The sequence below is a fragment of the Trachypithecus francoisi genome, unplaced genomic scaffold (assembly GCF_009764315.1).
Source record: "Trachypithecus francoisi isolate TF-2019V2 unplaced genomic scaffold, Tfra_2.0 Lachesis_group3, whole genome shotgun sequence".
Taxonomy (NCBI): Eukaryota; Metazoa; Chordata; class Mammalia; order Primates; family Cercopithecidae; genus Trachypithecus; species Trachypithecus francoisi.
Genome location: NW_022681468.1, coordinates 12,876,599 through 12,903,098, shown reverse-complemented (window position 1 = coordinate 12,903,098; position 26,500 = coordinate 12,876,599). Strand labels below are relative to the sequence as shown.

General features: G+C 52.1%; 1 protein-coding gene and 1 long non-coding RNA gene across 3 annotated transcripts; one reads left to right on the top strand and one right to left on the bottom strand.

The window, feature by feature from the left end:
- Positions 1-820: 820 nt before the first annotated feature.
- Positions 821-4,666, bottom strand: LOC117071493. The gene is made up of 3 exons (XR_004432322.1): positions 4,586-4,666; positions 1,099-1,191; positions 821-948 (listed from the first exon to the last, which is right to left on the bottom strand). It is a non-coding gene; the product is annotated as an uncharacterized LOC117071493 (long non-coding RNA).
- On the top strand, positions 4,012-25,412 carry CCDC197 (coiled-coil domain containing 197). Of its 2 annotated transcripts, XM_033191494.1 has the most exons (8): positions 4,012-4,304; positions 13,572-13,660; positions 14,364-14,600; positions 15,940-16,022; positions 17,533-17,711; positions 19,710-19,847; positions 21,403-21,519; positions 25,121-25,412. In XM_033191494.1, exons 3-8 carry the CDS (start codon positions 14,497-14,499, stop codon positions 25,322-25,324), a joined length of 825 nt encoding a protein of 274 aa, XP_033047385.1. In that variant the 5' UTR covers positions 4,012-4,304; positions 13,572-13,660; positions 14,364-14,496; the 3' UTR covers positions 25,325-25,412. The 2 variants fall into 2 exon arrangements, with proteins under 2 accessions (XP_033047385.1, XP_033047387.1); XM_033191496.1 differs by lacking the exons at positions 4,012-4,304; positions 13,572-13,660 and adding an exon at positions 13,684-13,947.
- The last annotated feature ends 1,088 nt before the right edge of the window (positions 25,413-26,500 follow it).

The following is a 26,500-nucleotide window of genomic DNA, read 5'->3' as shown; positions in this document are numbered from 1 at the left end:
GCAAAACGATTCACCTGCTCCAGACAGGCAGCTGTTACCCATTTGGCACCTATGTGGGGGGTGGGGGGTGCCTCCAGCTGGAGGGTAACTGCTCTCAGCTTCGCCTTTCACCCTTGGACTTGCTCCCCAGGTGTACTAGTGTATTCTCACGCTTCTGTGAAGGAATACCTGACTGGGTAATTTATAAAGGAAAGAGGTTTAATTGACTCACAATTCTGCATGGCTGGGGAGACCTCAGGAATCTTACAATCATGATGGAAGGTGAAGGAGAAGCAAAGACCCTCTTCACATGATGTCAGGAGAGAGAATGAGTGCCCAGTGAAGAAAGAAGCCCTTTATAAAACAACCAAATCTCGTGAGAACTAACTCACTATCACGAGAACAGGACAGAGCAAACTGCTCCATGAGTCAATTATCTCCACCCCGTCCCTCCCCAAGACACCTGGGGATTATGGGAACTACAATTCAAGATGAGAGTTGGGTGGGGACACAGCCAAACCATATCACTGGGGAATCCCAAGTGACCAGTGGTGAGCATCGCAGAGGTGTCAGCCAGACCCTTGGTGAGGAAGGCCGGCATTCTGGCTGTGAGGTAGGGCTGGGATGCAGGGTTGGGTCAAGGGTCCTGATGACCTGTGGCTGGGCCACTTCTCCTTTTCCCTGCAGGTAGGAAGGGATGGGGCAGGGAACGCCCATTTACCAGCCCTCTCCTGGGATCTGGGCACTTGCACAGCCATCCTGCGAGGGAGGCTTTATCATCCTGATGTTATGGATGAGGAGCTGAGGCCCTCATGGGACTTGCCTGAACTCAGTGACGGTGGGATCTCCAGCCACGCAGCCTCCATCCTGCAGAGGACCGAAAGATCAGAACAGCCAGGAATGTCAGATCCGGGAGCTCCTTGCAGTTCATGTTCCAACATCGTTTTCCTGAAGAAAGGGGAAGCGAGTCTGGAGAACAAGAGGGGCTTGTCAAGCCTTTGTAGGAGCCATGACTTCCAGAAACCCACGGAGTGCTTTTCCATAGCTTCCTCCCATGGTAATCTCATCATGCCATAGACCTTAAATTCAGGTTGTGGGGCACATTGGCAGGAACCTCACCACACTGGAGAAGGTTGAGCCCAGATGGCAGGCTGGACTTCCTCATGGGCACATTCAAGATGCCTGCTACCTCCTGGAGACTCCCAGAAATGCCTAGGGGTGAGGAGGTTGTGGTTTGCAACGGATCACAAACCTCAGGAAGGAGCCAGGGGCTTCAAGCCCAGGCAACTCGGGTGTCAATGTCATTGTGCCTCATTGTTCCCAACCACAGGAGATCAGACTGAGGGCCACTCCCAGCACAGACTCGCTGGTAATGTGACTGCCCCAGATCCCTCTTCAGAACCAAGTGGCTAAGAGCCTAGACTCTGGAGTCATCTGCCAGCTCAACCACTTGCTAGCTGTGTGACCTTGGAAAGCCTACTTAACTTCTCTGCCTTGGTTTCCTGATACACATTGCAGGGAGGAGGAGAATAATATCCATAGCTCATAGGAAGTTTGCAAAGATTAAATTATATGACATAGTACCCCCAAACATTCTGTGTATATATGTGTATGTGTATTGTATACGTATACACTCATATATATGTGTATATATTAATATAATATATGCATAGTATACAATACGAGTTATATATAATTTATATATAGTATTCATATATGTATATATCCATATATGTATGTTCATATTCGTATATGTATATATCCCTTAGAATAAAGACTTATAAATGTTAGAGGTTGTTATTAGCTTAAACTTGCTGACAGAGACAGAGGGCATGGTGGTCAGCTGGAGACAGTGGTTCTTAACTGGGGACAATTCCTGAAGACATTTTGGGTTGCCACAACTTGGGGGAAAGGGGAGGATGCTCTTGGCATCTAGTAGGCAGAGGCCAGGGATGCTGCTAAACATCCTGCAATGCACCAGGCAGGACCCATGCCTGCCCCCCACCACCCCATAGAATTAGGGCCCAAATGTCCACAGTGCCATGGGGAGGAAGCCTGGCTGAAGAGCAGGGGCAGTGGGAAGTGGCTCTTAGGGAGTGGAACGGGGCCTGGGCCAAGCTGACAAAGGGGTAGCTTTGGATTTCGGGAATAGCTGCCACCAGGAGAACTGAGCGGATTTCCAGCGCCTTGTGACTGTTACATAATGAGATGATTCACTGAATGGGGCTCGTAAACCAGCTCTGAAGGCCACCAGCAGGGGAACACGTGGTTGTGGTTTGAGCAGCACAGAAAGAACAGCCATAGTGACCACGTGCAGGTAGGGGTCCTCCTTCAAGCAGGAAAGGGGAGCCCTAGGCAGGTCTCAGCCCTGCTTGTAGCTGGTGCATTCAGACACACACACACACACACACACACACACACAGACACACACACACAGATGGTGCTTAGCTGACAGGATATCACACACACATAGTTTACATTATGTAAGTGAAGAGGTGGATTTAACCCACCAGTTAGTACAACAGTGGACAAATGAAGTAGTCTTTTTTTGAGACAGAGTCTTGCTCTGTTGCCCAGGCTGAAGTGCAGTGGTGCAATCTTGGCTCAGTGCAACCTCTGCCTCCCGGGTTCAAGCGATTCTCCTGCCTCGGCCTCCTGAGTATCTGGGATTACAGACATCTGCCACCACACGCAGCTAAATTTTGTATTTTTAGTAGAGACAGGATTTCACCATCTTGGCCAGGTTGGTCTCAAACACTTGACCTCAGGTAATCTGCCCGCCTCAGCCTCCCAAAGTGCTGAGATTACAGATGTAAGCCTCCGCACCCAGCCAAACTAGTCTTATAAAAATGTTAAGTACCTGTTGAAGTCTCCTGTTTTCTACAAATACAGCACTCCATCTCTTTCTTGGTGCACATGTGTGCAGGTGCGTGTGTAGATGCCCCAGTGTGTGCACATATGAGCACATGTGAGACGTGTAAACTAACAACTCTGCAGGCATGTGAGGCACCTCACACATTGGAAAGAACTTGAGCCTAACCACCAGTGTGCTGCTCTTCAGGCTTCTGGAAAGTTCTGACCCTATGCAAACCTTTCCCCTCTGCAGATCCCTGAGAAATGGAGGAAGGAAGGGAGTGCACTGTGGAGCTCGTAGGAATACAGGCCCTTCCACCCTCTGAGAGCCTCTGACACCAGATGAGCAACTGGAAGTTGCTACATCTACCAATCTTTTTTCTCTGAGAATAAAAATTCTAATCATAAGTCAGTTGGAATTTAAATCAAGTGTAGTTTGACAGAGTTTGAGATCAGCCTGAGCAACCTGGTGAAACTCTGTCTCTACAGAAAATACAAAAATTAGCTAGGCATGGTGGCGTGCACCTGTAGTCCCAGCTACTCAGGAGGCTGAGGTGGGAGGATCACTTGAGCCCAGGAGGTGGAGGTTGCAGTGAGCTAAAATTGCACCACTGCACTCCAGCCTGGGCAACAGAGCGAGACCCTGTCTCGAAAAAAAAAAAAAGAATTAAATTAACATACATGTTTGCTGCCAATCTTTGTGCACACAGGTACTCTCATACACACTCGTGCACGCACATGGTCTTGTACACACCTGGTAAGGTGACCTTCCAGGAAGCTCAGGGCCCCTGGTATGAGCTGACACTGGGTGAAGAAGGTGAGGGCATGAGAAGAAAGGGCATTTGCTATTGGTATTTCTCATGGTCCAAAGTGGCCATCTCCACTTCACAGCTAAGGAGACAGCACAGAGACTTCAAAACCTGCTTCTAGGTTCAGGCCGTTAATGCAGGGTCCAGATTTTTCTCTTTCCTTGCCCTTTCTCCCTTACTTCCCACTTTTCCTGGTGCCACTGAAGCCGGCCACATCCCCTGCAAACTGCACTGTCATAGCTCTTGGCCTGGCTCCTGGAGAGCGTGTGACCTGGGCAGTCACATCGACAGCCAGGGCTGTGCCCCGAGGGTGGATACCCCGCAGCCTACAGGGCACTTGCCAGCCCCGGGCTCCTGGAACAAGTGCTGACTGGATGCTGGTGCATGGCCTGCCCATGGCCCTCCTGGCGGTCCAGCTGGCCTCTCTGTCTTTGCCCTGCCCTCAGGGGCTCTGGCTTTATATTTAACAACATTGCCTGGCCCAGTGGGATCAAATGTCTGCTGTGCCACATGTCCCAGGAAAGGACTGCAGAGGCCTTCAGAGGATCTCCAGGCTGCAGTGCTCAGAGGTCTGGTTTCTGACCCAGGTGCCTGTCCAACCCGAGGGCTGCTACATCGCCTTTTGGGAAAGGCTGGCCTGGAGAGAATGAAAGCAGGCTACAGGTGACTGCAATTTGCCAGATCTTGGTAGGGCCTCTGCGGTCTCTGTGGTCAGCCCCAGACGACTTGCACAGCCTCCTCTTCCTCATGGCTCTGCCTCTGCCCCACCGTCTGTTCATCCGTGTCTGGCCTGTTGAACCCTTTTGGGCTTGGAATGCCCTTTCCCTTGGGCCGTGTGGGCCCTGGGAGCGGCTGGCATGGGGTTGGTGTGGGCGCTGGTCCAGCAGCCTGGCTCCCTCCCTCTTCCCTCCACTCTCTGGAGGCGGGCAGCCCCAGGTCCTCACCTGTGACGCAGGAGTCAGGACAGCAGCAGCTTCCTCACAGGCAGGAGTGAGGCTTCAAAGAGGTAACACTCCAGCAAGTCCATGACAGGGGCTGCAGGAGGCGAGTGCCCAATAAGTGGAACTATTATTATTTTTATCTTCAAGGCACAAATTAAATGCCACGAACCCTGCTAAGTGCCAGAAGCAGTGTCAGCTCCTGGAATATACACTTCCTACCCACAGGAGGTACAGCCTCAGGGAGGACAGAGTGGGAGGGAGGTGGAAAGGAGGGAGTGGGGGAGGGGAGGGGCCAGGGAGAAACAGTAGGGGGGTGGGGCATCTGGAAGGAGGAGTGAGAGGAGGGGTGGGGCCAGAGAGGAGAGGAGGGAATGGGAGGGAAGGGGTGAAAGGAGGGGTGAAGATCAGGGAGAAAAAAAGTGAGTGGTGGGGGAGTCTAGAAGGAGGAGTTGGAGGAGGGATGGGGCCAGAGAGGAGGGAATGGGAGGAGGGGATGGGAGGAAAGGATGGAGGAGCAGATGGGAGGAGAGAATGAGAAGAGGGGATAGTAGGAGGGAATGGGAGGAAAGGATGGAAGGAGGGAAAGGGAGGAGGAGATGGGAGGAGGGGATGAGAAGAGTAGATGGGAGGAGGAGATGGGAGGAGAGGATGGGAGGAGGGGATGGGAGGAGGGAATGGGAAGAGGGGATGGGAGGAGGGGATGGAGAGGGGGTGGGAGGAGGGGATGGAGAGGGGGTAGGAGGAGGGGATGGGAGAGAGTGTGGGAGACGGGATGGGAGGAGGGAATGGGAATGGGCCTGAGGTCCCTGTTTCCTTTCTGACTGCTGGTGGGGACCTGTTCTTAGCTCCTAGTGGCTTCTCCAGTCTTTGCCCTATGACCCCTGCCATCTCAGCAATGAGAACCTCTGTTCTCTGTTCCCATTGAATCCCTCTCACCCATCCAATCTCTGACTTCCTCTTCTACCAGCCACAGAGAAAATACTCTGCTTTTAAAGGGCTTGTGTAATCGGTTAGACCCATAGGTAATCTTCCTAGTTCAAAGTCAATTGATTGGTAAACAACATCTACCAAATCCCCATTGCCATGAAAGGTGACACGATCATAGATGTGACTTCTCACCACATTCACAGCCCCAGGGACTCAGGGGAATCCTGGCGGCATCTTAGATCTGTTTCTTTCCGAGACATTCTCGGGTCTGTTTCCTTCTTGGCTTTCGGAATACCACTCTCCTGGTCCTCCTCCTTCCTCACTTCAGCTCCTACATGATCTCCTCAGCCGTGTTCTCCTACCACCATCAGCATTTCTTTTTTCTTTTTTTTTGAGGCAGAGTCTCGCTCTGTCGCCCAGGCTGGAGCGCAGTGGCCGGATCTCAGCTCACTGCAAGCTCCGCCCCCCGGGTTTACACCATTCTCCTGCTTCAGCCTCCCGAGTAGCTGGGACTACAGGCGTCCGCCACCTCGCCTGGCTAGTTTTTTGTATTTTTTTAGTAGAGACAGGGTTTCACCGTGTTAGCCAGGATGGTCTCGATCTCTTGACCTCGTGATCCGCCCATCTCGGCCTCCCAAAGTGCTGGGATTACAGGCTTGAGCCACCGCGCCCGGCCACCATCAGCATTTTTAAGAACATCAGGAATCCATTGAAAAAAGATAAGAAAGAGGCCTGGTCTAGGCCACCCACGGAGCTGGCAGAAGCCACCCCAGCACGGAGTGGACTGAGCCACTCTTAGTTCCCACGCCAGGCCAGCTTATTTTCCAGGAGCTGGGGACATCTCCTTCCAAGCCCAGTAGATGGAATGACTCCCCAGGGTCAGGTAGTCCCATGGGAGATTTTGGAAGCTCTGAGTCACCCTCTTGTGGACTGTGAGGGGACAACTCTGACAGATCGGGGTGCAGATTGAGGTGGGTGAGCCAGAACTGGCTCTTTCTCCAGCTTGTCTGGAGAGCATTCAGGAGAGGCCTGGCCTTTGGGGCAGAAAAAGGCCACAGACACTAGATCTGGGTGTGGGCCTGCACCAGGCATGATAATAGTGACCATAGTGACATCTTTTGAGCACTTTCTTTGAGCTAGATGCTGAGTGCTTTATGTATACCAACTAATTTCATCTCCACAGCAGCCTCAGGAGGTAGGTACTATTGCGAATCTCATTTCATGGAGGAAGAAACTGAGGCTGGGTGAGGGTGAGGGACTTGCCCAAGGCCAGATAGTTCATGACTGATGAGAGCTGCCAAGGGATGCCTGACCTGCCTTTAGTGTTCCTTTCATCCTGAAGCACGATTCTATCAACCTTCATGCCAACATTAAGAAAGTGGTTTTAGTAGCAAGAGACTTGCCGTGTGGGAAGTTGTTAAACTAGGACTGAGGCAGGGGACACTGGAAGAGACTTATTTGGGTTCAACACAAGAAAGGGCAGATGTTCTAGTGGTCACAGTGACCCAGAGGTGGATAAGGAGGCTCCCTTGGGAGGGGATGAGCTGCCCATCACTGAATATATGAAGTGAAGAGGCCGTTCTCATTGACTGAGGTCCTGGTAGGACAGACACTGTGCTGAGTGCCTTACCTGTGTCATCATCAGGCCCTCACAGCTCCATCACACAGGCACTGTTGTTGTCCCCCACATACAGATGAGGAAACAGAGGCTCAAAGAGATTGAGTGATTCCTGATGGTTACATAGGTGGTTGGTGGGAAAGTCACGACTCAAACCCAAAGCCGTGCATCTCCAAAGCTCTGTTTGTATGCATACATCTATTGAGCGCCTGCTGTGTGTCCAGTACTATTCTTCTAGACACTGAGACTCAAGCAGGGACAATTCGGTCCCAGTCCTTGACCTCATGGAGATCACATTCCAGTGAGGAGGGAGAAAATCCACAGTAAGGAGTGCTAAAATAGAGCCACACAGGGGTGAGGTCACCATGAGTAAGCTGGGTCGGGGGACCTGAGATGGTCAGGGAAGGCCACTCTGAGGAGGTGGGTTCTGAGCTGGGATCTGGAAGACCAGAGGGAGAGAGTACTATAAAGAGTTTAGAGACTTGTGCTCCAGGCCGAGGGAAGCACAGGTGCAACGGCCCTCCGCCAGGAAGAACAGGCCACTGTGAGAAGAATGGGCAAGGGGGAGCCAGAGCATTTGGAGCCTCGTCAGCCAGGATGCGAACTTCATCTGTCACTTTTTAAAGTGGTGGTGTGCTGCAGCCAGCTCAGACCAGCTCATAGGAGCCACTGTTAAGTCTTCAGGCATTTTGCAAACCAGTTGTTAAATTGTTAGTAGCTTGAAATCGGCCATGGCGGGAGGATTGACACTATAGAAATTGATGGATGCCATAAATCTTGGCTTTTCTTCCGCTCACTGTTGACCTGAACATCACTGGTTTTGGCAGGGAAATGGGGAGATCTGGTTTTCGCTTTAAGACGAGCTCTCTCTGGCTGCCAGGTGGAGAGTAGCCTGCAGGGGACAGGAGCAGAGAGAACAGCAGGGAAGGCCAGTGCTTGCTCCAGGTGGAACAAGCATGGGCCAGTGAAGAGAAGTGAAGAGATTCCAAAGATTTTGGTGGCAGAGTTAACAGCCTTGCCAGGCCAACCCCAACCAAGTGGTTCATAGCAGGAGGTGACAAGGTGGCAGGGAGGGGCATGACTTGAACCCAGGCCTGCAGGGTCCGTAAACTCATTCTGTGGCCACACCTCAGTGATTCTTCCTAGTGAAGGTGGCGGTTCTGGGACGAGAGAAAACAGCTGATGGTTGCCTCTCAGCCCTGGCTCCCTCTGGTCAGAGCAGCCCCTTCCCACACCGCCTCTTGGGAGGGCGTCTCCTCTGAGCTATTCCATGGAGGTGACGGGTGGCAGGATGTCAGTATCATAGACACCGGAAGGCCCAGATCTCCACTGTGGCCCCTGGGACCATGACCAGAGCCTCCGTCCTCCCCCACGGGAAGGCCCTGTCTTGGGAGTACTGAGCTGGAGACAGCCACACAGTGTCTTAGGACCTGCTTGGTGATTCCCCAGCTCTGGGACCTGGAGCTTTTCCTGGTGCAGAGCAGAGATGAGGTTAGCAGCACAGGGAAGTGGGTGCTGGGCCAGGCTGGGGGCCTCAGAGGAGGCGGGGCCTCAGCACAGCTTCCTGGGCCCAGGATGCCCTGGGTTTACCTCTTGTGCCAGAAATGGAAGGAGGGGACAGAGGTAGACTGCTGAGATTCTGTCTCAATGGGGGAGGAGCTACATCGTGCCAGGTCTTAGTAAAATTCTGGCCTAATCAACAGGCCAAGTTTGTCTTCCTTGCACCCTCTCACCCCTTCCCACCAGAGCCACCTTTGCCAGCCAACCCCAGCAACCTCTGTCGATGCTCCTGTGCTGTTGTGTTAGGGGATCAGGCCATTGTGATCCTCTGGACGGAGAGAGAAGAGATGGGCAGGAAACAAAACTAACGCCCATCGAATCCCTACGACAGGTCAGCTCTGGGCTGCTTGCTTTCCTAAAGGGTCAGAACAGACACTCTCTTAAAGAGTTGTGCTAGTTTAAAAGTTGCCCCTTTTCCCTGCCCCTAAGACACAAAATGCTCATTTATATCTTTCTAGACTTTCTCCTATGCACACATGGGTTAATTCCACAAAAAACGAGAAGATGCTAAGTGTTCTATGTGGATTGTCTCATTTAATCCCTAGGTGCTATTACCCACACTTTGCTTTGTGGGGGAAGGGGCTGCTCTGACCAGAGGGAGCCAGGGCTGAGAGGCAACCATCAGCTGTTTTCTCTCATCCCAGAACCGCCACCTTCCTAGGAAGAATCACTGAGGTGTGGGCACAGAATGAGTTTACAGATCCTGCAGGCCTGGGTTCAAGTCATGCCCCTCCCTGCCACCTTGTCACCTCCTGCTATGAACCTCTTGGTTGGGGTTGGCCCGGCAAGGCTGTTAACTGAAGCTCAGAGAGGTCAGTGCTTTTCCTGAGGCCACACAGCTGGTAGCCCTGCCTCAACCCGCAGCCCCACTCTGCATCCTGAGCGTCAATGGCTGAGGAAGGGCTGGCCTTGGCCCTGTCTGGGGGCGTTTGGGGTTGTAGACCAGATGGGGTGAATTCTGCAGAAGGCCTGATCAGGCCCTTCCTTCTGCTGTGCCTGGTGACCCAAGCTTGGTGGCAGATTCCAGCCCCAGGAGTCCTCGTTAAGGTTTTTGAAAAGGGGTTCTGGCCAGGCGCGGTGGCTCAAGCCTGTAATCCCAGCACTTTGGGAGGTCGAGACGGGTGGATGACGAGGTCAGGAGATCGAGACCATCCTGGCTAACACGGTGAAACCCCGTCTCTACTAAAAATACAAAAAACTAGCCGGGCGAGGTGGTGGATGCCTGTAGTCCCAGCTACTCTGGGAAGCTGAAGCAGGAGAATGGCATAAACCCGGGAGGCGGAGCTTGCAGTGAGCTGAGATCCGGCCACTGCACTCCAGCCTGGGCGACAGAGCGAGACTCTGTCTCAAAAAAAAAAAAAGAAAGAAAAGGGGTTCTATTGCCATTTAATTGCAGCTTGTCCTTGAAGCAGGCTCCCAGCTCCCAAGATTCCCAGCTGTCTGTAACAGACAGACTTGCCTTGGATTTCTCTTGCCCAAGGCCCAGTGGGTAGAGGCTCGTCTGAGAGTTGGGAGACCTGTGCCCCTCACTGCTGTGTAACCGTGGCAGCTCCTGTCTCTCTGCCTTGATCATTTCTTTTCTTAAGTTCCTTTCACCTCCATGTAAGTGCTTGAGTCTTCCCCTAATTAGGGAAGAGTGGGGTCTGCTGGTTGGGTGAGGCTGGGGAAGGGCGAGGAAGAAGAGGAAGAACTAGGGTGGTGACCAGGGGTCTGAGGCAGGCTGGTGGTTTTAAGGAGCAGGATGGAGAATAACTAGGTCTGGAATCCCTGGACCTGGGTCCAAATCCCAGTGAGGGACGTATGTAGTTTCGCAGGATCTGTACTCACAAGAGTCCACATTTGGCTTTCTCTTCTGCTATTGCATCTTGAAATTCTTAATAATTTTTGCACAAAGAGCCCAGCGTTTTCATTTTTTACTGAGCCCCACAAACTGTGTAGCCAGCCCTGTTACCTTGTATTAACTATGTACCCTTGTGCAAGTTACTTCGCCTCATAGACTCAGTTTTCTTGTCTGCAAAATGGAGCAGTGCTACCACCACCCTAGAGGACTGTTCCAAGAATGAAACGAGAGACTCCCAGTAAAGAGTCAGGCAGTGGCAAATCCGTGACAGGACTCAATCCCTGGTGCTTGTGACGGTCACTCTTTAGGGGCCTGAGTGGGAGAAACGTCTCCCAAGGAGCCGCAGCCTCTGCCAGCCTTGTCTATTGTGCTCTCTCAGCACCTATGGAACACTTCAGGCCAAAAATGAAATTGTCACTGGAAAGCAAATAGTGCCACCATCCCCACTCCAAACCTACCTTCCCTTCCCCACCTGTGGCTGTATGGGGTCAAGTGGTTTACAGACTTTAACTTCTGGGAAGTAAAGTCCTGGAATGTTTGAGCGTGGGAAGGGACAAGGGTCTGGTGCGCCTTCTCCAGCATCTGCTTCTGGCCAGAGGAGGGTCAGTGGTCTGCCTGTCCCCAGTGAAGGTCCCATACCCAGAGGTGCTAATGGATTCTTTCCCAAGAACAGCCTCCCACTGTAGGATCCCCTATCAATCAGCTTCAAGGTCCTAACAACTCAACCTCCCAGATGGTTCTGGATCTTGACTTTCTGGATTAATATCGGAACTATTTTCTAACAGTGAGATTTTGGGCAAGTTACTTAGCCTCTCTGGGCCTCAGTTTTGCCTTCCGTGAAATAATAGCTTTGACCTCAGTGTGTCATGAAGATGAACGAACCCCTACATGGAAGTGCTTAGACCTGTGCCACACAAACATGACTCACTCCCGCTGCCACGCTGCCGGCCTCACCCCCACTCTGAGCCAGACAGCATGCTCAGAAATGCTCTGAACATTTCTGAGTGGGCAGAGATGATGATGAAATTGCCTCCTCTTTAAGCAGGCTGCTTTCTGAACCAGCTCCGGCTCTGACCCCGTGACTCTTTCCAGAATTTATTGGAAGCCAGCACTTGTTGAAAGTTCCCAGGCATCTTGGTGGCGGGAACTGAAGACTTGGGGGTGATGGGGCTGTACCAGTTATAGGGCTGCAAGCAAAACAAGGCCCCTACAGAGTGGTACCCTCAACCTCTCCAGAGCTGGGGATGCAGCCCAGTTGTCCCTGAGCCTCCTCAGCCTGTTATCTCTGAGCCTCCACGGAGGAGCACCTGTGGGTTCTGTTGCTCAGCTGTCCTGATTCCCTGGGAACAGTGCCAGGGTTTGCACTGGGAAACTTCCAGGCCCCACTGCAGGCTCTTAGGATATGACTGTCAGTCAAGTCAAGGGGTGGGCACATGGCCCAGGCTCAGCCAATTGGGCACCCTCTCTTGATTCTTGAGAATGGAGAAGATGATGAAAAGGGGTTGGGAAGGATTCACTCTGGGGGTGCCTCCCTGAGTTCCTGCTGCGTGGATCTCCAGGGCTGCCCTGGGCCCCTGTCCTCTCTGGATTTGCAGCTGGATTTTCAGCGTTTCTTCTGATTCTGTGCCTCCCTACAGCCTCCCATGCATCCCTCCTTGCCCAGAGTAACCCGGGCAGTCTCTGCTGCTGGCTGATACCCTTTGGCTCCTGCCAACACCTTCACCAGCCACAGTCCAAACCACTCCCACCCTGATAGCCCCCTTCTGCTTTGAAGGCTCTGCCTACGGTTCGCACAAGCTGTGTCTCCGAACCTTTGTCCCTGCCATTCCTTCTGCCAGAATGCCCTTCCCACCTTCTCCTCCCATTCTTATCTTCGTGAAACACCTCGGACACTGCCGATTCTGGGGGACTCTCCCACCCCTCCTCGAACTGGACCAACTCCTTCTCTGGGCAACCCCAGCCCCTGAGCTCCTCTCCCTCTGCATCCATGCTGCCCACACCTGCATCCACCTCCCTTCTGAGTCTGAACCCAAGGCCAGAGCCAGGACCCTTCACCTTCATTCTCAGTCGGTGCTCAGCACATAAGCGAGGGGCTCTAGGACCATGGGGAGGTAGCCCCGGGCACCTGTCAGGGACTCCTGAGCTGGCAGGGGCTGATCTCACTGCCTGCTGGTGAGGGGTCATGAGGGGGATGAGTCCAAATCCCTGCCCCTGCCCCCAGCCCAGCCCCAACCCTGCACCCTGCCCCCAGCCCCCAGCTCAGCCCCGACCCTGGCCCCAGTCCCAGCCTTTGATCCAGATCTTGCCCCAGCCTTGCCCTACTCCAACCACAGACCTGAAACCCCAGCCCTTGCTCTGCCCCCGAATGGACCCCAGCCCCTCCCTCATTCCTGGCCCCTTCTCCAGCTCAGGCCCTGCCCTGGATCCTACCTCCTTCACCCTCTCTGGGGACCTTTCCCACCCACAGCGTTCCTCCCAAGTGGAGCCCCCACTGAGCTGTGACTTCCCAGGAGTCATCGGAGGTGACCCAGCTCTGAGCCAATGGAAGCCTTTGAGGGGGAAGGCCAGGCCAGCCAGCATGGTGGCGAGTGTGGTGGGGGTGGGATGTCAGGGTGGGCATGAGGCCCAGCCGTCCCCACCCCACTGTCCCTGGTGGCACAGGTCCAGTAGCTCCAACAGGAGGTTCAGGGCCAAGCCATAGGCAGGGGCAGTTCCCAGACGTGGGTCCTTCAGCTTGCTCCCACCCCCTGCACAGAGCCAGCCCTGGTCCTGAGCCATGGGTGGGGCTGAGCCTTGGGGGACTGATGGGGAAATGCCTGAGCTGCAACCACCAAACTCAGGTGGGATGGGGTCGAGGGAGAGTCCCAGGACAGGCCAATGGGAATTGGGCAGCCCATAAAGCAGACCAGCCTGGATAGAAAGCACAAAAATAGCCCAAGTTTCCCATGGGGTTGCCAATGCCCTTTCTCCCCATCTTCTTGGGAACGGGACTGGGAGGTGGGGGTGGGAGGTTTTAGGACCATGGAGAATCTGGCCCTCCACAGGTGGATCCTGCAATGGACACATCATGAGGACAGAAGCCAGCATTGTGATGTCACAGCCTGGCTGTGGCTTTGTGCTCCTGGAGCTGTAGGTGAGTCAGCTAGGCCCCTTCCTCCTACAGTGCCTGTCTACCTGTGTTTGATGCTTGGGGCTAGAAAGGTTGACCTTGTAGCCCCTCACCTTCTCTCCTCAACGCACTGGGCTGGTTCAGCAGTTGACCAATGAAGGTCCTGCTTGCGTACCAGCCTTGGGCGAGTGGCCCAGGAACTGTTTGCAAGGTTGTGTTGAAGCTACTTGTAACTAGACCATCTTCCCAGCTTGACCATGAGCTTGTTCGAAGCATCTCTGCTTAGTCTCCACTGTAGTTCTGCAAGCACTGTACGAGCTAAGAGCATGTAATGTTGGTTAAGTGAATAAATGCATGGATGGGGGTGGGTGGGCAGAGATGATAATGAAGCTGCCTCCTCTCTAAGCAGGCTGTTTTCTGAACCAGCCCCAGCTCTGACCCTATGACTCCTTCCAGAATTTGTTGGAAGCCAGCACTTATTGAAAGTTCCCAGGCATCTTGGTGGTGGGAACTGAAGACTTGGGGGTGATGGGGCTGTACCAGTTATAGGGCTGCAAGGGAAACAAGGCCCCTACAGAATGGCACCCTCAACCTCTCCAGAGCTGGGGGTGCAGCCCGAAGACCTTGGACTTGGGATTTAATGAGCCCTGGGTCCTCATCCAGTCCTGCCAGATGACCTTGAACTGGTCACAGCCCCTCTCTGAACCTCTGTCTCCTTTTCTGTGAGGTGGGGATGCTAACCCTGGCTTCCGAGGATCCGAAGAAGAAGCTGCAGTTGTGACTGTTCCTTTTTGGTCTGTCTTCATCCTGCCTGGCTCACGTGGCTCCTGTCCTCCTGCGTAGCTTGTGGCAGTGGGGTGATGGCAGCCATGGACACAGGCCACAGAGCTGGCCCAAGCAATCCTGGTGACAAGGAAGAGGATCTTCAAGGGCTGTGGCAGGAACTCTACCAGCTCCAGGCTAAGTATGCATTGTGCCAGCCCTACCCCAGCCCCAGCCCCAATGCCTCCCTGGTGGGCTAAATGGCTAGACTGAGCAAACATGCCCCTCAGGAGGCCAGGACAGGGGGTTGATGAAGAGGGCAGTGTGGTCTGGAAGCAAATGGGCGAGGCAGGGCTGGGCAACAGCTGTGATGGGAGAAAGAAGAGGTGTGGGTATTGCCCTTTGGCCTCAGATCTTGGGCCAGTCCTGGGCCCTCTGCTGGCTGAGCCTCTACATCAGGAAGGAGGACTGTGGGTGACCATCCGTCTGCACCTGTCCATTTGGCCACTCTAAGGCCAGTCTACAAGGTTGCCACCTTGATTCTTAGTGGGGACCCTGGGTCCTCACCCCATGAGGATGAGAGGTTGGGGAGATGAAATTTCAGACTACACACAAAAACCTGAATTAGATGCAAAAGGACATGTCTCTGCAAAGTTTTATGAAGGGCCAACCATTCCAACAGATTTTGAGGGCTTCCTGATTCCAGTAAGGTTTAGCACCGTCATGGCTCACAGGGCCCCACGTGGTATCTGTGGGAAGGATGATATTGTTCTGCATTTTTCAGAACCATATGGATGAGAGAGGGGGGCCCAGAGAGGCAGAGTGGCTTGCCCTGGGCCACTCAGAGACCCCCAGCACAGCCTCTGTTGCATAGCCAGAGAATGGGTTGGGAACTCAGCCAGCTGGCCAGGCCACGCCCTGCTCTGGTCTCTGCCCCTGACTGCTGACCTTGGCTGGGTCCAGAACAGGTGACCTGTTGGAGACTTGCTTAGGGATTCCCCGAAGAGTCAAGTATGGCCAGGCAATAGCACGTGGCCCTCTCCCCTCCGGGGATTGGTGGGGAACCCACCTCTGATGGAACGCTCCCAATGCACTTGGTGCCCCACGCATGACCCTGGTCAGCAGCTCACATCACCCCTGCTGTAGATGGGCTACCCAGGCACAAAGAGGTGAAGCACTTGGCCCCACATCACCAGCTAGTAGGTGCTGGCCTGTCTCCCGAGATGGGAGGCACCTGCACAGCCTCCAGAGGAGGCATCGTAGACTCTGGCCAGAAAGACTTGGCCTTCAAGTCTAGGCACCTTCTTCGCTGCCTAGGAGATGTTGCTATGGGCATTTATTTGACCTGCTTGGGGCTCAGTTTGCTCAGCAGTGAAATGAAGGTGGAGAGACTCCTAAGTCTATGGCCAACTGATAAAGTGGTACGTGGCCGGCCCAGTGCAGGTCCAAGCAGGAGATCACAGAGGGTGGCCCAGGTTTGTTCATAGGGGATCCTATGACCTGGGAGCCTCCAGGCCATGTTCTTGCATCTGGCTCTACAGGCAGAAGAAGCTCAAGAGAGAAGTCGAGAAGCACAAGCTTTTTGAAGACTATCTGATTAAGGTCCTTGAGAAAATCCCTGAGGGTATGTACTCAGCTTCCTCGGAAAGCCCTTTCTCTCCGCTGCCGCCTCCTGGCTGCAGGACTGCCACATGGTGTGTGGCCTCATGAAGCTACGAGCTGCTCATCTACAGAATGGGAACCCACAAAGGCCAACCCCACAGTGGCGGGGAAGGGCGCAGGCAGCCGAGTCTGACTGCTTGGTCCCAACCCTGGCTTCACTGTCACTAACAGTGTGGCCTCTGGCAAGTTCTCAAGGCCTTGATTTTCTTATCTGTACAATGGGAAGAGCAATAGTTATGTGGACTAGATGAAGTCATCCTTTATAAGTATAGCACAGGGCCCCGCATTTAGCTAGTACCTGGTAAACATTGGCCATTATTAGTATTATTTGTTTGTCTTTGGATTTGTGTTTTTGTTTTGCTATTATTAACTAAGAGTATAAGGACATCTGAGATGAGGTTTTGTGTGTTGTTTTATGAGTACTGGAAACTCATTAGAAAAGGGAAGGGGAGTCACACATATTTACTGTCATCATTATTATTTCAACACCATCAATAATACATAATTATTACCATTTATTAAATATGTGCCCTGTGCTAAGCTTTTTAGTAAATCTTTTTATACCCCTCCTATGAGCTTTGCAGTACTGTGTTACTCAGGCCCAGAGAGGGTAATGAACTTGCCCAGGGTCGCCCAGTCAGGAAGTGGTGGCGCTGGGCTCAGGCTCTGGTCCATCTGACTTCATAGCCACTGTACTAAGTGCTAGAATGAGAGGAGTTATGGAAACTCCAAAACCTCTGCCTTGGAGGTCAGGGAAGGCTTCATGGAGGAGGTGACCTTTCATGGGACTCAAATGGGTGTAGCAAGGGAGAATGACCCTGCAGGCAGAGGGAGGAACACAAACTTAGGCAGGAGTCACAGGGCTGCCAGGTGGGTTTGGGGGTGGTGAGCCGGGCTGCTGGGAGATGTGGCTGGGAGGCTGCGGATATATACTGAGCAGTGAGCCAAGGAGGAGTCAGGGCTGCAGGTCAAGCAGGGGGCTTGCGGCAGACCCAGCACCCAGTGCTGCTCGTGGTTTGGGACCTTCCTAATTCAGCAGTTCTGCCTGTTCAACCCATCCAAAATGCATAACCATCAGGACTTGGTACTTGCTCACCCAGGACAGGAACAATTCCTATCCCCTTCTCAGGCTCCCCCAAGCAGCAATATCTCCTTGAGGGCAGTCTCCGGCCTCACACGGTAGTCTCGATCCAGAATCCCTGTCTCAGTCTCTGGCTGAACTTTCCAAGGTTGAGGCTTCCTTTGAAGTGGAGGGGGCGGTGGGGGGGGGGGGGGGGGACGGGGAGTGGGGGTGCGCACATGGATGGCAAGCCTGGAGAGCTGCGGGACCATCCTACTGTCTTGGGGTCAGCCTGGCATGGACTGTCCTGCACCTCTCAACTTTGTGGCCCCAGACGGAATTCCTGACCACCTTGTTGGCATGGCCCATTGCAGGGGCACCCACCCATCCCACCATGGCGCTGTCTCCATAGGCTGCACGGGATGGGAGGAGCCGGAGGAGGCGCTGGTGGAGGCCATGGTGAAGCACTACGGGAAGCTCTTCACAGCCAGCCAGGACACGCAGAAGCGCCTCAAGGCATTCTCCCAGATGAGCCAGGCCGTCCACCGGAGCCTGGAGTCTCTAGAGGAGGGTCACAGGGCTCTCATGGCGGTAACAGCTGCCTGAAGTCTGTTCCATTCCCGGTGGCCCAGGGAGCTGGGGTCGTGGGGCCCCCTTTCCTGCGCACCTGGAGGGTGCCGCGGCGTAATGCTGGAGGACCCTGGGTGGGGCTGTTGCTCCTGAGCCGCCTTCTGTATCCCGTTCCTCTCCCCTCTGCTGCCTGAGGCTCAGCTCGTGCCTAAAAGTTGTTCTGCGTGGTCAAAAAGCCATGTGTCCTGGATGCAGAGGGACTGGGTCTCAGCTCCCAATTCAGCCACCCACTAGCTGTATGACTAGTTCGTACCCTCTCTGAGCCTTAGTTTCTGCGTCTGTCAAATGGGGGCAACACATTCTAGCTGCTAGGGTCCTTGCGAGGCACCAAACACAAACTGCCTCAAAGTCAATGCCAGAGACATCATTTCCCTCCCCTTCCTTTGTGGTTATCTCATAATAATTAGGACTTCCGCTGGGAGGGATGGGCACTCCAGGTGGAAGAGTCTGCCCTAACAAAGGCGTGGCATCATGAAGATTCGTGCAGCCACGGGGACCGGGGACTTCGGGATCCCAGAGGAATGATGACGGGCTGGTTGGTTCACTGCAAAGGGCTGCTGCGTGGTGTTTGGAGAGAGCATCTGCCCCCTAGTGGCAGCGCTGCAAGCCTGCACCACTTTGTACCATTTGGAGAATGTGATTCATTGATGGGCTGGGCACTGCGTGAAGCACTTTACGTGCTTTATCTCACTTAAATCTCACGCCAGCACCTCTAAGTAGGTGCTGCTATTCCAAAGGCTGGGACTAGAGATAAGGCAAGTCCAGCCATGCTATTCTTCCCATTTTCGGAGAAAAGTATGCCTCAGAGAAGTGGGGCCACAGGGGTATGACCTGCATCTCTTTCTTTTTTTCTTTCCTTCCTTCCTTCCTTCCTTCCTTCCTTCCTTCCTTCCTTCCTTCCTTCCTTCCTTCCTTCCTTTCCTTTCCTTTCCTTCTTTCTTTCCTTCCTTCCTTCCTTCCTTTCCTCCTTCCTTCTTTTTTTTTCTCTCTCTTTCTTTCTCTCTTTCTCTCTCTCTTCCTTTCCTTCTTTCTTTCCCTTTTTTGGGAGACAGGGTCTCACTCTGTCGCCCAGGCTGGAGTGCAGTGGCGTGATTTAAGTACACTGCAGCCTCCGCCTCCCAGCCTCAAGCGATTCTCCTGCCTCTGCCTCCTGCGTAGGTGGGATTACAGGCGTATGCCACCACACCCGGCCTGTTCTGTATCTTTCAAATTCCTATCCCACAGGGCCTGGCTGGGGGCATGTGTTAGTTCCTTCTCATGCTGCTAATAAAGAAATATCTGAGACTGGGTAATTTATAAGAAAAAGAGGGCCAGGCACGGTGGCTCACGCCTGTGATCTTGGCACTTTGGGAGGCCGAGGCAGGCAGATCACTTGAGGTCAGGAGTTCAAGACCACCCTGGCCAACATGGTGAAACCCCATCTCTACTAAAAATACAAAAATGAGCCAGGCATGGTGGTGTGTGCCTATAACCCCAGCTAATTGGGAGGTTGAAGCAGGAGAATCACTTGAACCCAGGAGGTGGAGGTCGCAGTGGCCAAGATTGCACCACTGCACTCCAGCCTGGGCAAAAAGAGTGAGACTCTGTCTCAAAAAAATAAATAAATAAATTATAAAGAAAAAGAGGTTTAATGGATTCACACTCCCACATGGCTGGGGCGGCCTGACAATCACGGTGGAAGTTGAAGGGGGAGCAAAGGAATGTCTTACCTGGTGGCCCGCAAGATAACTTGTGTAGGGGAACTCCCCTTTATAAAATCATCAGGAACTGGGGCTCGAGTAAACTCCATCAGCCTGGACATGTCCTTTTCTGCGTCTCTGGTGCCTTGAATGGCCCCAGCCACCCAGAAGTGTTCCTTCCTCCTATCCTGTCATTGCACATACTACCCTGGGGACTCAGACCAGGGCACATGCCCTGGAGGGTTTGTTGTACCAAGATGACCCATTCCCTCTGCCTCAGAGCCTCAAGATCCGGCTCTATCAGCTGCAGAAGAAGTGTCACCGCAAGCAGGAGCAGTGGTGGCAGCTGGAGCACAGCATCACTTACCAGAAGGACATTGACTTCGATGCAAACTCACACACCAGCAGCAGCTATAATGTGAGTCCAGTCTTTCAGCCTGGGGGTGGGGCTAAGGGTGGGGAGGGGGAAGCTGATGCCTCCATCATCACTCCCGACACACACAGACACACACACACACAGACACACGCACACACAGACACACACACACAGAGCCAGACACAGAGACACACACACAGACACACACACACACAGACACACACACACAGAGCCAGACACAGAGACACACAGACACACAGACACAGCCAGACACAACCAGACATATAGACAGACAAACACACACAACCAGACACATACACACAAATGCACAGAGACAGACACAGCCAGACACACACAGACATACAGAAACACAGACACAGTCAGACACACACACAGACACACACAAACACATGTACAGACACACAGACACAGACAGAGATATACATACAGACACACACACAGACATACCCGCACCACTTACTTCTCCTTGGTGACAGTTTACTTTCGAAGGACCTCTCTTAGAGGGATCAAGTGTTACTTTACAGATGGGAAAACTGAGGCCACAGATATTTCAGGACCGAGCTCTGCCAAGAACTGGAGCCGGGATCCACCGGCTCAGTCCCAGGGCTTCGTGTGGTGCTGAGCACTTAGTCCTTGTATAATGTTTGTGGTTAATAATAAAATAATGGCATTTAAGTGAGTGGTTATTATGCACTGTCTTCAGCAACCCTGGTGTCTCTCTGATCATTCCAGGCAGTGCTTAGCACAGAGTCTGACCTGGAGTAGGTGTTCTTGAATATTGGTCAATTTTACCCACACGCATTTTACAAATGAGAAAAATGAGGCTCAGAAAGAACAAGTCATGGCCAAAGTCCATGGCCATGAATTCCAGGGATTCCAGAATTCAGCTCTTGCACTGCCCCTTGCTGGCCTTGGGAATGTGATCTGGTCACCCCTGGACCCCGGTTCCTCACCATAAACGGAGGCAACAGTCTATGTTCTTCTGGCCTCAGGGACTGCGGGAGGACACTTGGGATGATGGCTTGGGCACAGGGCTGCACTGGGCACACCTTCTCTGCACAGGATGAGGTCATGGAGTGAGTGTGAGACCTGCTCAGGTCCAGACTGACTAGGCCTGGGGGTTTCTGAGTTTGAAGACGAGGCTTCCGAGGCAAGGGGCTTAGGAAGGGAGCTGGGGGCGGGAGGTCACAGTCTACAGAGCCCCTTTGAGTTCTTTCTCTCTAAGCTGCTGCAGCAGACCAGGATCCTGGAGGTCTGAAGTCCAGGACCCCACTCCATGTCCCTTCCCAGTCCTCAGATTCTAACGAGGTGTGGACCCTGATGCTCCAGCCAGGAAACCCTTCTGAAAGGAGTTAGTCCAACCTCCCTCTTTGCAGGGGAGGATGCTCAGGCTCTGGGGTGGGGAGGAACTCAACCAAGCCCCGCAGGAGACGAATACAGACCACAATGAGAAGGACACTCCCAGTGTCCCAGCTCTGTCCACAACACTTTGCTGGCCAGAGTGAACTGGGGCAGGGGCAGGGGCAGGGGATGCTGGGAGAGAGCCTGAGCCGCCTCTTCCTTCTCTTTCCTGCAGGATCAGCTGCTCAGCTACATGCAAATGACCATCACCAACATGGCCCGGCAGTGCTGCCCCTCTGCCTACAGCATGCCCAAAAGCATGGATCTCTTCTCCAAGCTCAGTCTGATTAAGGTAAAGATAGACAGATGGCTACGGGGCTCCTGACTGTCCCAGGCAAGGCTCCAACTTGAGCAAGTCCTGCTCCTTAGCTCAGGCTGCATTTGTGTTTAGCCCCCCATCAGCTCTTCTTTCCATAGCTACATGGGTGCCTGGTGCAGTAAGGTCCTAAGGTCTCTGTTAGTCTCCCAACAAACTTGAGCACCCACTGGGTGAAGGGTCAGCGTAGAGGGTGCATAGAGGAACTTCCCACCTGGTCTTTATATGTAGCTCCACTCTGACACATCACACACACACACACACACACACACACACACACACTATACACCCATCAACATCCACATGTGCTTTCTGCACACCAACACACGAGACACACACAGACACACCTGCAAACAAGCACACAAACATCAACTTGCACGCACAAAGATGCAAATAGGTATGATCACACTTACACATATGAGTATGCTGGCAGTGGGCATTTCAGTGACTGAGGGAGCCTCTTAAGGGTCCTCATCTTAAACTTCACACTGTAAGTCCACTGGGCTTCTCTCCTCATCGCCCCCATCAGTCAGGATACTGTTATTGCAGTAACAGAAAACGTGATCAGATTGGCTTTGATTGACAACAAAGCCTGTCTTTTTAAAATCATAACTTTATTGAGATATAATTCACATACCATAAAATGTATCCCTTACAGTTATGCACTTTGGTGTTTTCAGTATAGTCCAAATTGCACAGCCATTACCCCTAATTCCAGAACATTTCATCACTCCCAAAAAGATACACTGCATCTGGCTGCTTTCATTTAGCATAATGTTTTCAAGGTTCACCCATGCCCTAGCACGAATCAATGCTTTATTTTTATGGCTGAATATTCCATGGTATGGGCCTATTTGTATGGATAGAACTTTTGTTTATCCATTCATCAGTTGATGGACATCTGGGCTGTTTACATTCCTTAGGTATTATGAATATTGCTGCTATGAACATTTGTGTACAAATTTTTATGCAGAGATGTTTTCACTTCTCTTTGGCACATACCTAGGAGTGCAATTTCTGGGTCATCTGTTAACTCTATGTTTAATATTTTAATAACTGCCAAACTTTTTTCCAAAATGGCTGCACCATTTACCATCCCCATGATCAATGTACGATGGTTCCAATTTCTCCACATCCTTGCTAACATTTGCTATTGTCAACCTTTTCTAATTTAGCCCTCCTAATGGTGTGAAGTGGCATCTCATTGTGGTTTTGATTTGCACTTATCTGATGACTAATGATGTTAAGTATCTTTTCATGCACTTATTGGCCATGTGTATCTCTCCTTTGGAGAAATATCTATTTAAATTCTTTGACCATTAAAAATTTTGATTTTTTTTTTTTGAGATGGGGTCTCACTGTGTTGCCCAGGCTGAAATGCAGTGGCACATCTTGGCTCACTGCAACCTCTACCTCCCAGGTTCAAGCGATTCTCCTGCCTCAGCCTCCCGAGTAGCTAGGACTACAGGTGTGCACCACCACACCCGGCGAAGTTTTATATTTTTATTAGAGATGGGGTTTCACCATGTTGGCCAAACTGGTCGCGAACTCCTGACCTCAAGTGATCCACCTGCCTCGGCCTCCCAAAGTGCTGAGATTACAGGCATGAGCCACTGAGCCCGGCCTATTTGTCTTTTTTCAGTTGAGTTGTAAGAATTCTTTTTGAGTTCTGGATACAGGTCCCTTATCAAATATACGATTGCAAATATTTCCTATCTTGCATGTTATCTTTTTACTATCTTGATGGTGTCCCTTGAAGCCCAGAAGTTTTGAAATTTGATGGAATCCAATTTGTTTGTTTTTGTTTGTTTGTTTGAGACAGGGTCTCAGTCTGTCACCCAGGCTGGAGTGCAGTGGCGCCATCTTGGTTCACTGCAGCCTCTGCCTCCTGAGTTCAAGCGATTCTCCTGACTCAGCCTCCCCAGTAGCTGGGACTACAGGCATGCGCTGCCACCCCACCTGGCTAATTTTTGTATTTTTTGGTAGAGACAGGGTTTCACCATGTTGGCCAGGCTGGTCTTGAACTCCTGACCTCAAGCAATCCACCCACCTCAGTCTCCCAAAGTGCTAAGATTACAGGTATGAGCCACCGCATCCAGCCAAAAATCCAATAGTTTTACTTTGGGTATGTGTATGTACTTGTCCTTTAGGTGTCATATCTAAAAAGCCATTGCCTAATCCAGGATCATGAAGATTTACACCTGTTTCTTGTGAGAAGTTTATAGTTTTTGCTCCACTGTTTAGGTCTGTGATTCATTTTCAGTTGATTTTTTAATATAATGTAAGGTAGGGGTCCAATTTCATTATTTTGCATAAGGATATTCAGTTGTCCTGACACCATTTGTTTAAAAAGTTATATTTTTCCCCTTTGAATTTTCTCAGTACCCTTGTCAAAAATCAGTTGACTGTAATATGAAAGTTTATTTCTGGATTCTCGATTCTATTCCATTCATCTCTATGACTGTTTTTATGCCAGTACCATACTGTCTTGATTACTGTGGCTTTGTAGTAAATATTAAAATTGAGAAGCGTGAGTCTTCCCACTTTGTTCTTTTCTGAGGTCATTTGGCTCCTCTACCAGGGCATATCTTGTGTCATGAGTGGAAGTTTGGTGCCTGGGTGGGTTTCAGGCATGGTGTGATCCTAGGCTCAGTGGCATCACCAAAGACCCATCCTTTCCATACTCTCCTGTCTGCCACCTTTGGCATTGACTTCATCCTGAGTCAGAACGTGCTTACCTCATTTGAGGCAGGTTCAGTGCAGATGTCCAAACACAGGATACTTAGCTCCCCAGGAGCACTGAGGGGCAGGTCTCTTCCCTAGTGTCCAGTGCAACAGTCAGCAGTGAGCAAGCCTGTGGTTCAGTTAAGAAGGTCTCCAGGAACCTCACAGGCAGTATCGAGGCCGCTGTATGGCACAACTCAGTGGGCACCATTCAGTTGAAGTGTGTGTAATTGGCATCCCTAGTTATATACAGCTTGTAACTTATTCATATCGCAAAGAAATGAGATTTCTGAGTAAGGACACATTTGTCTAAATAGTCACAGTGTATTAATTTCATCTTCTTCCCAAGAAAAAGGAAGAAATTATGTGGTGATGTCACTGGGTCCCAAACAACAATCAATTTGGGCCTCTGGATTGACATCTGTCAGTCACTCAGCCAACATGAATTGAGCCACCTGAATATGCTCCACATTCTGCCAGGCAACAGGAGATGGAAGCTCATCTGGGCCTTAAGAAATGAATGCCCTTCAGAGAGGGAGGCTGGGGGCAGTCAGAGTGGGCATCTTGGAGGAGCAGTGAGAAAAGGCAGGCAACCACATTCAGGAAATTACACCAGGCTCTGGACTCCTAGTCATCCAGCTCTGTCACTCCTGGCTGTGCCACATCAGACAAGTCACTTAACTTCTCTGAGCCTCTGTTTGCTCATTTGCCCAGTGGCATTGATACCACGTCTTTTGCAGGGCCCTTGTGAGAGTTAAAGAAGTAGGTCAGCCTTTGACGATGCTTTGGTCCCTAGGAAGTAGCGTCCAGAGGCCAAAACACTGTCGGGTGAGAGATTTATTTTCTCTCCCAGGAGTTCATGTTGGACAAAATGGAGACTGTAAGACTGATCACACTGCTCACGGAACCCAGAGTGTGCTGGTCTTGGAACAGCCTCAGGGAGCAGGGGCTCAGAAGACACCCCAAACCCTTCAGGAAATATCCAAGGAGCTGGGTTTCCACACCCAGGACCCTCTTTCCCAGACCCCATGCTTCAGAGTGCTCCAGCCTGTACTGACCGGCCTACGCCTTGCAGCATCACCACGTCTCCTTACCTGCCTGCCTCCTTTTCTCACCACCAACACCTCCAAGCCAGTGGGAGAGAGTCTGGGGGCATTGAGGGGATGGGCAGGGTCCTGGGCTCAGCTGGGGTTGGGGGTGCTGGTCCCCATCCTGGGAGATTGGCAGGGATCCAGGTAAGTCCTGCGTGGGATCGGGGAGAGAGAGGCAGGTTCCTGAGTTGGGGGCAGCAGCCAGGCTGGAAGACCCTGGGCTGAACACTCCCCACCTGGGATCTGGGGTTGTGTCTTTCACTTTCATGGTGGGTTCCTGAGACTGAGGAGCTTTGGACGAACGCCTGGCTATTGGGAATGTCCCAGTCACAGGACACTGTAAACAGCCACCAGGACCGTGGGATGCATGGGAGTTCACCTTGCCCACAACAGTCTGCAGAGCTAATGGGGGTGCTGAATGTGTAGGGGCATCTCATCACTGGCTGCCAGAAGTTGAGTACCAGGTTGGTACCTTCTGCCCATCCTGCAGGTGTCTGAGCTACCTGGAATGGATGGTACTCTCAGGGAGACCTTGGCAAGGCAAGGCGCCTCTCTGGGCTGGTTTTTCTACCTGTAAAATTGGGAGAGAGTGCCGGACATGGTGGCTCACACCTGGAATCCCAAGCACCTTGGGAGTCAGAGGCAGGGGATCACTTGAGCCCAGGAGTTCGAGACCAGCTTGGGCAACATAGGAAGATCCTGTCTATAAAAAATAAAACAATTAGCCAGGCATGGTGGCATACACCTGTGGTTCCAGCTACTTAGGAGGCTGAGGTGGAAGGATCACTTGAGCCTGGGAGGTCAAGGCTGCAGTGAGCCATGATTGTGCCACTGCACTCCAGTGTGGGTGACACAGCGAGACCCTGTCTTTAAAAAAAGGGGGCGGTGGTGAGGAAGTCTAAGCCCCCCACTCCAGTCTGACATTCTAAGTCAAGTTTGGAAGAGCCAGGTCTGCACAGAAGGCACTTACTTGCTTTCATTGTGCCAGTGGGGTAAAATCATTCTAGCAACCACCAGTCCCAAAAATAATTCAGCTCTAGAGGTCAGCTGCTGTTAATTTATCTAGGTAAAGGCAGAAAGTTAAGAGCAGCTGCTGAACTGTAAACAGTGGTGAGTCAGCACATGGACTTTCAAAAGGGAGT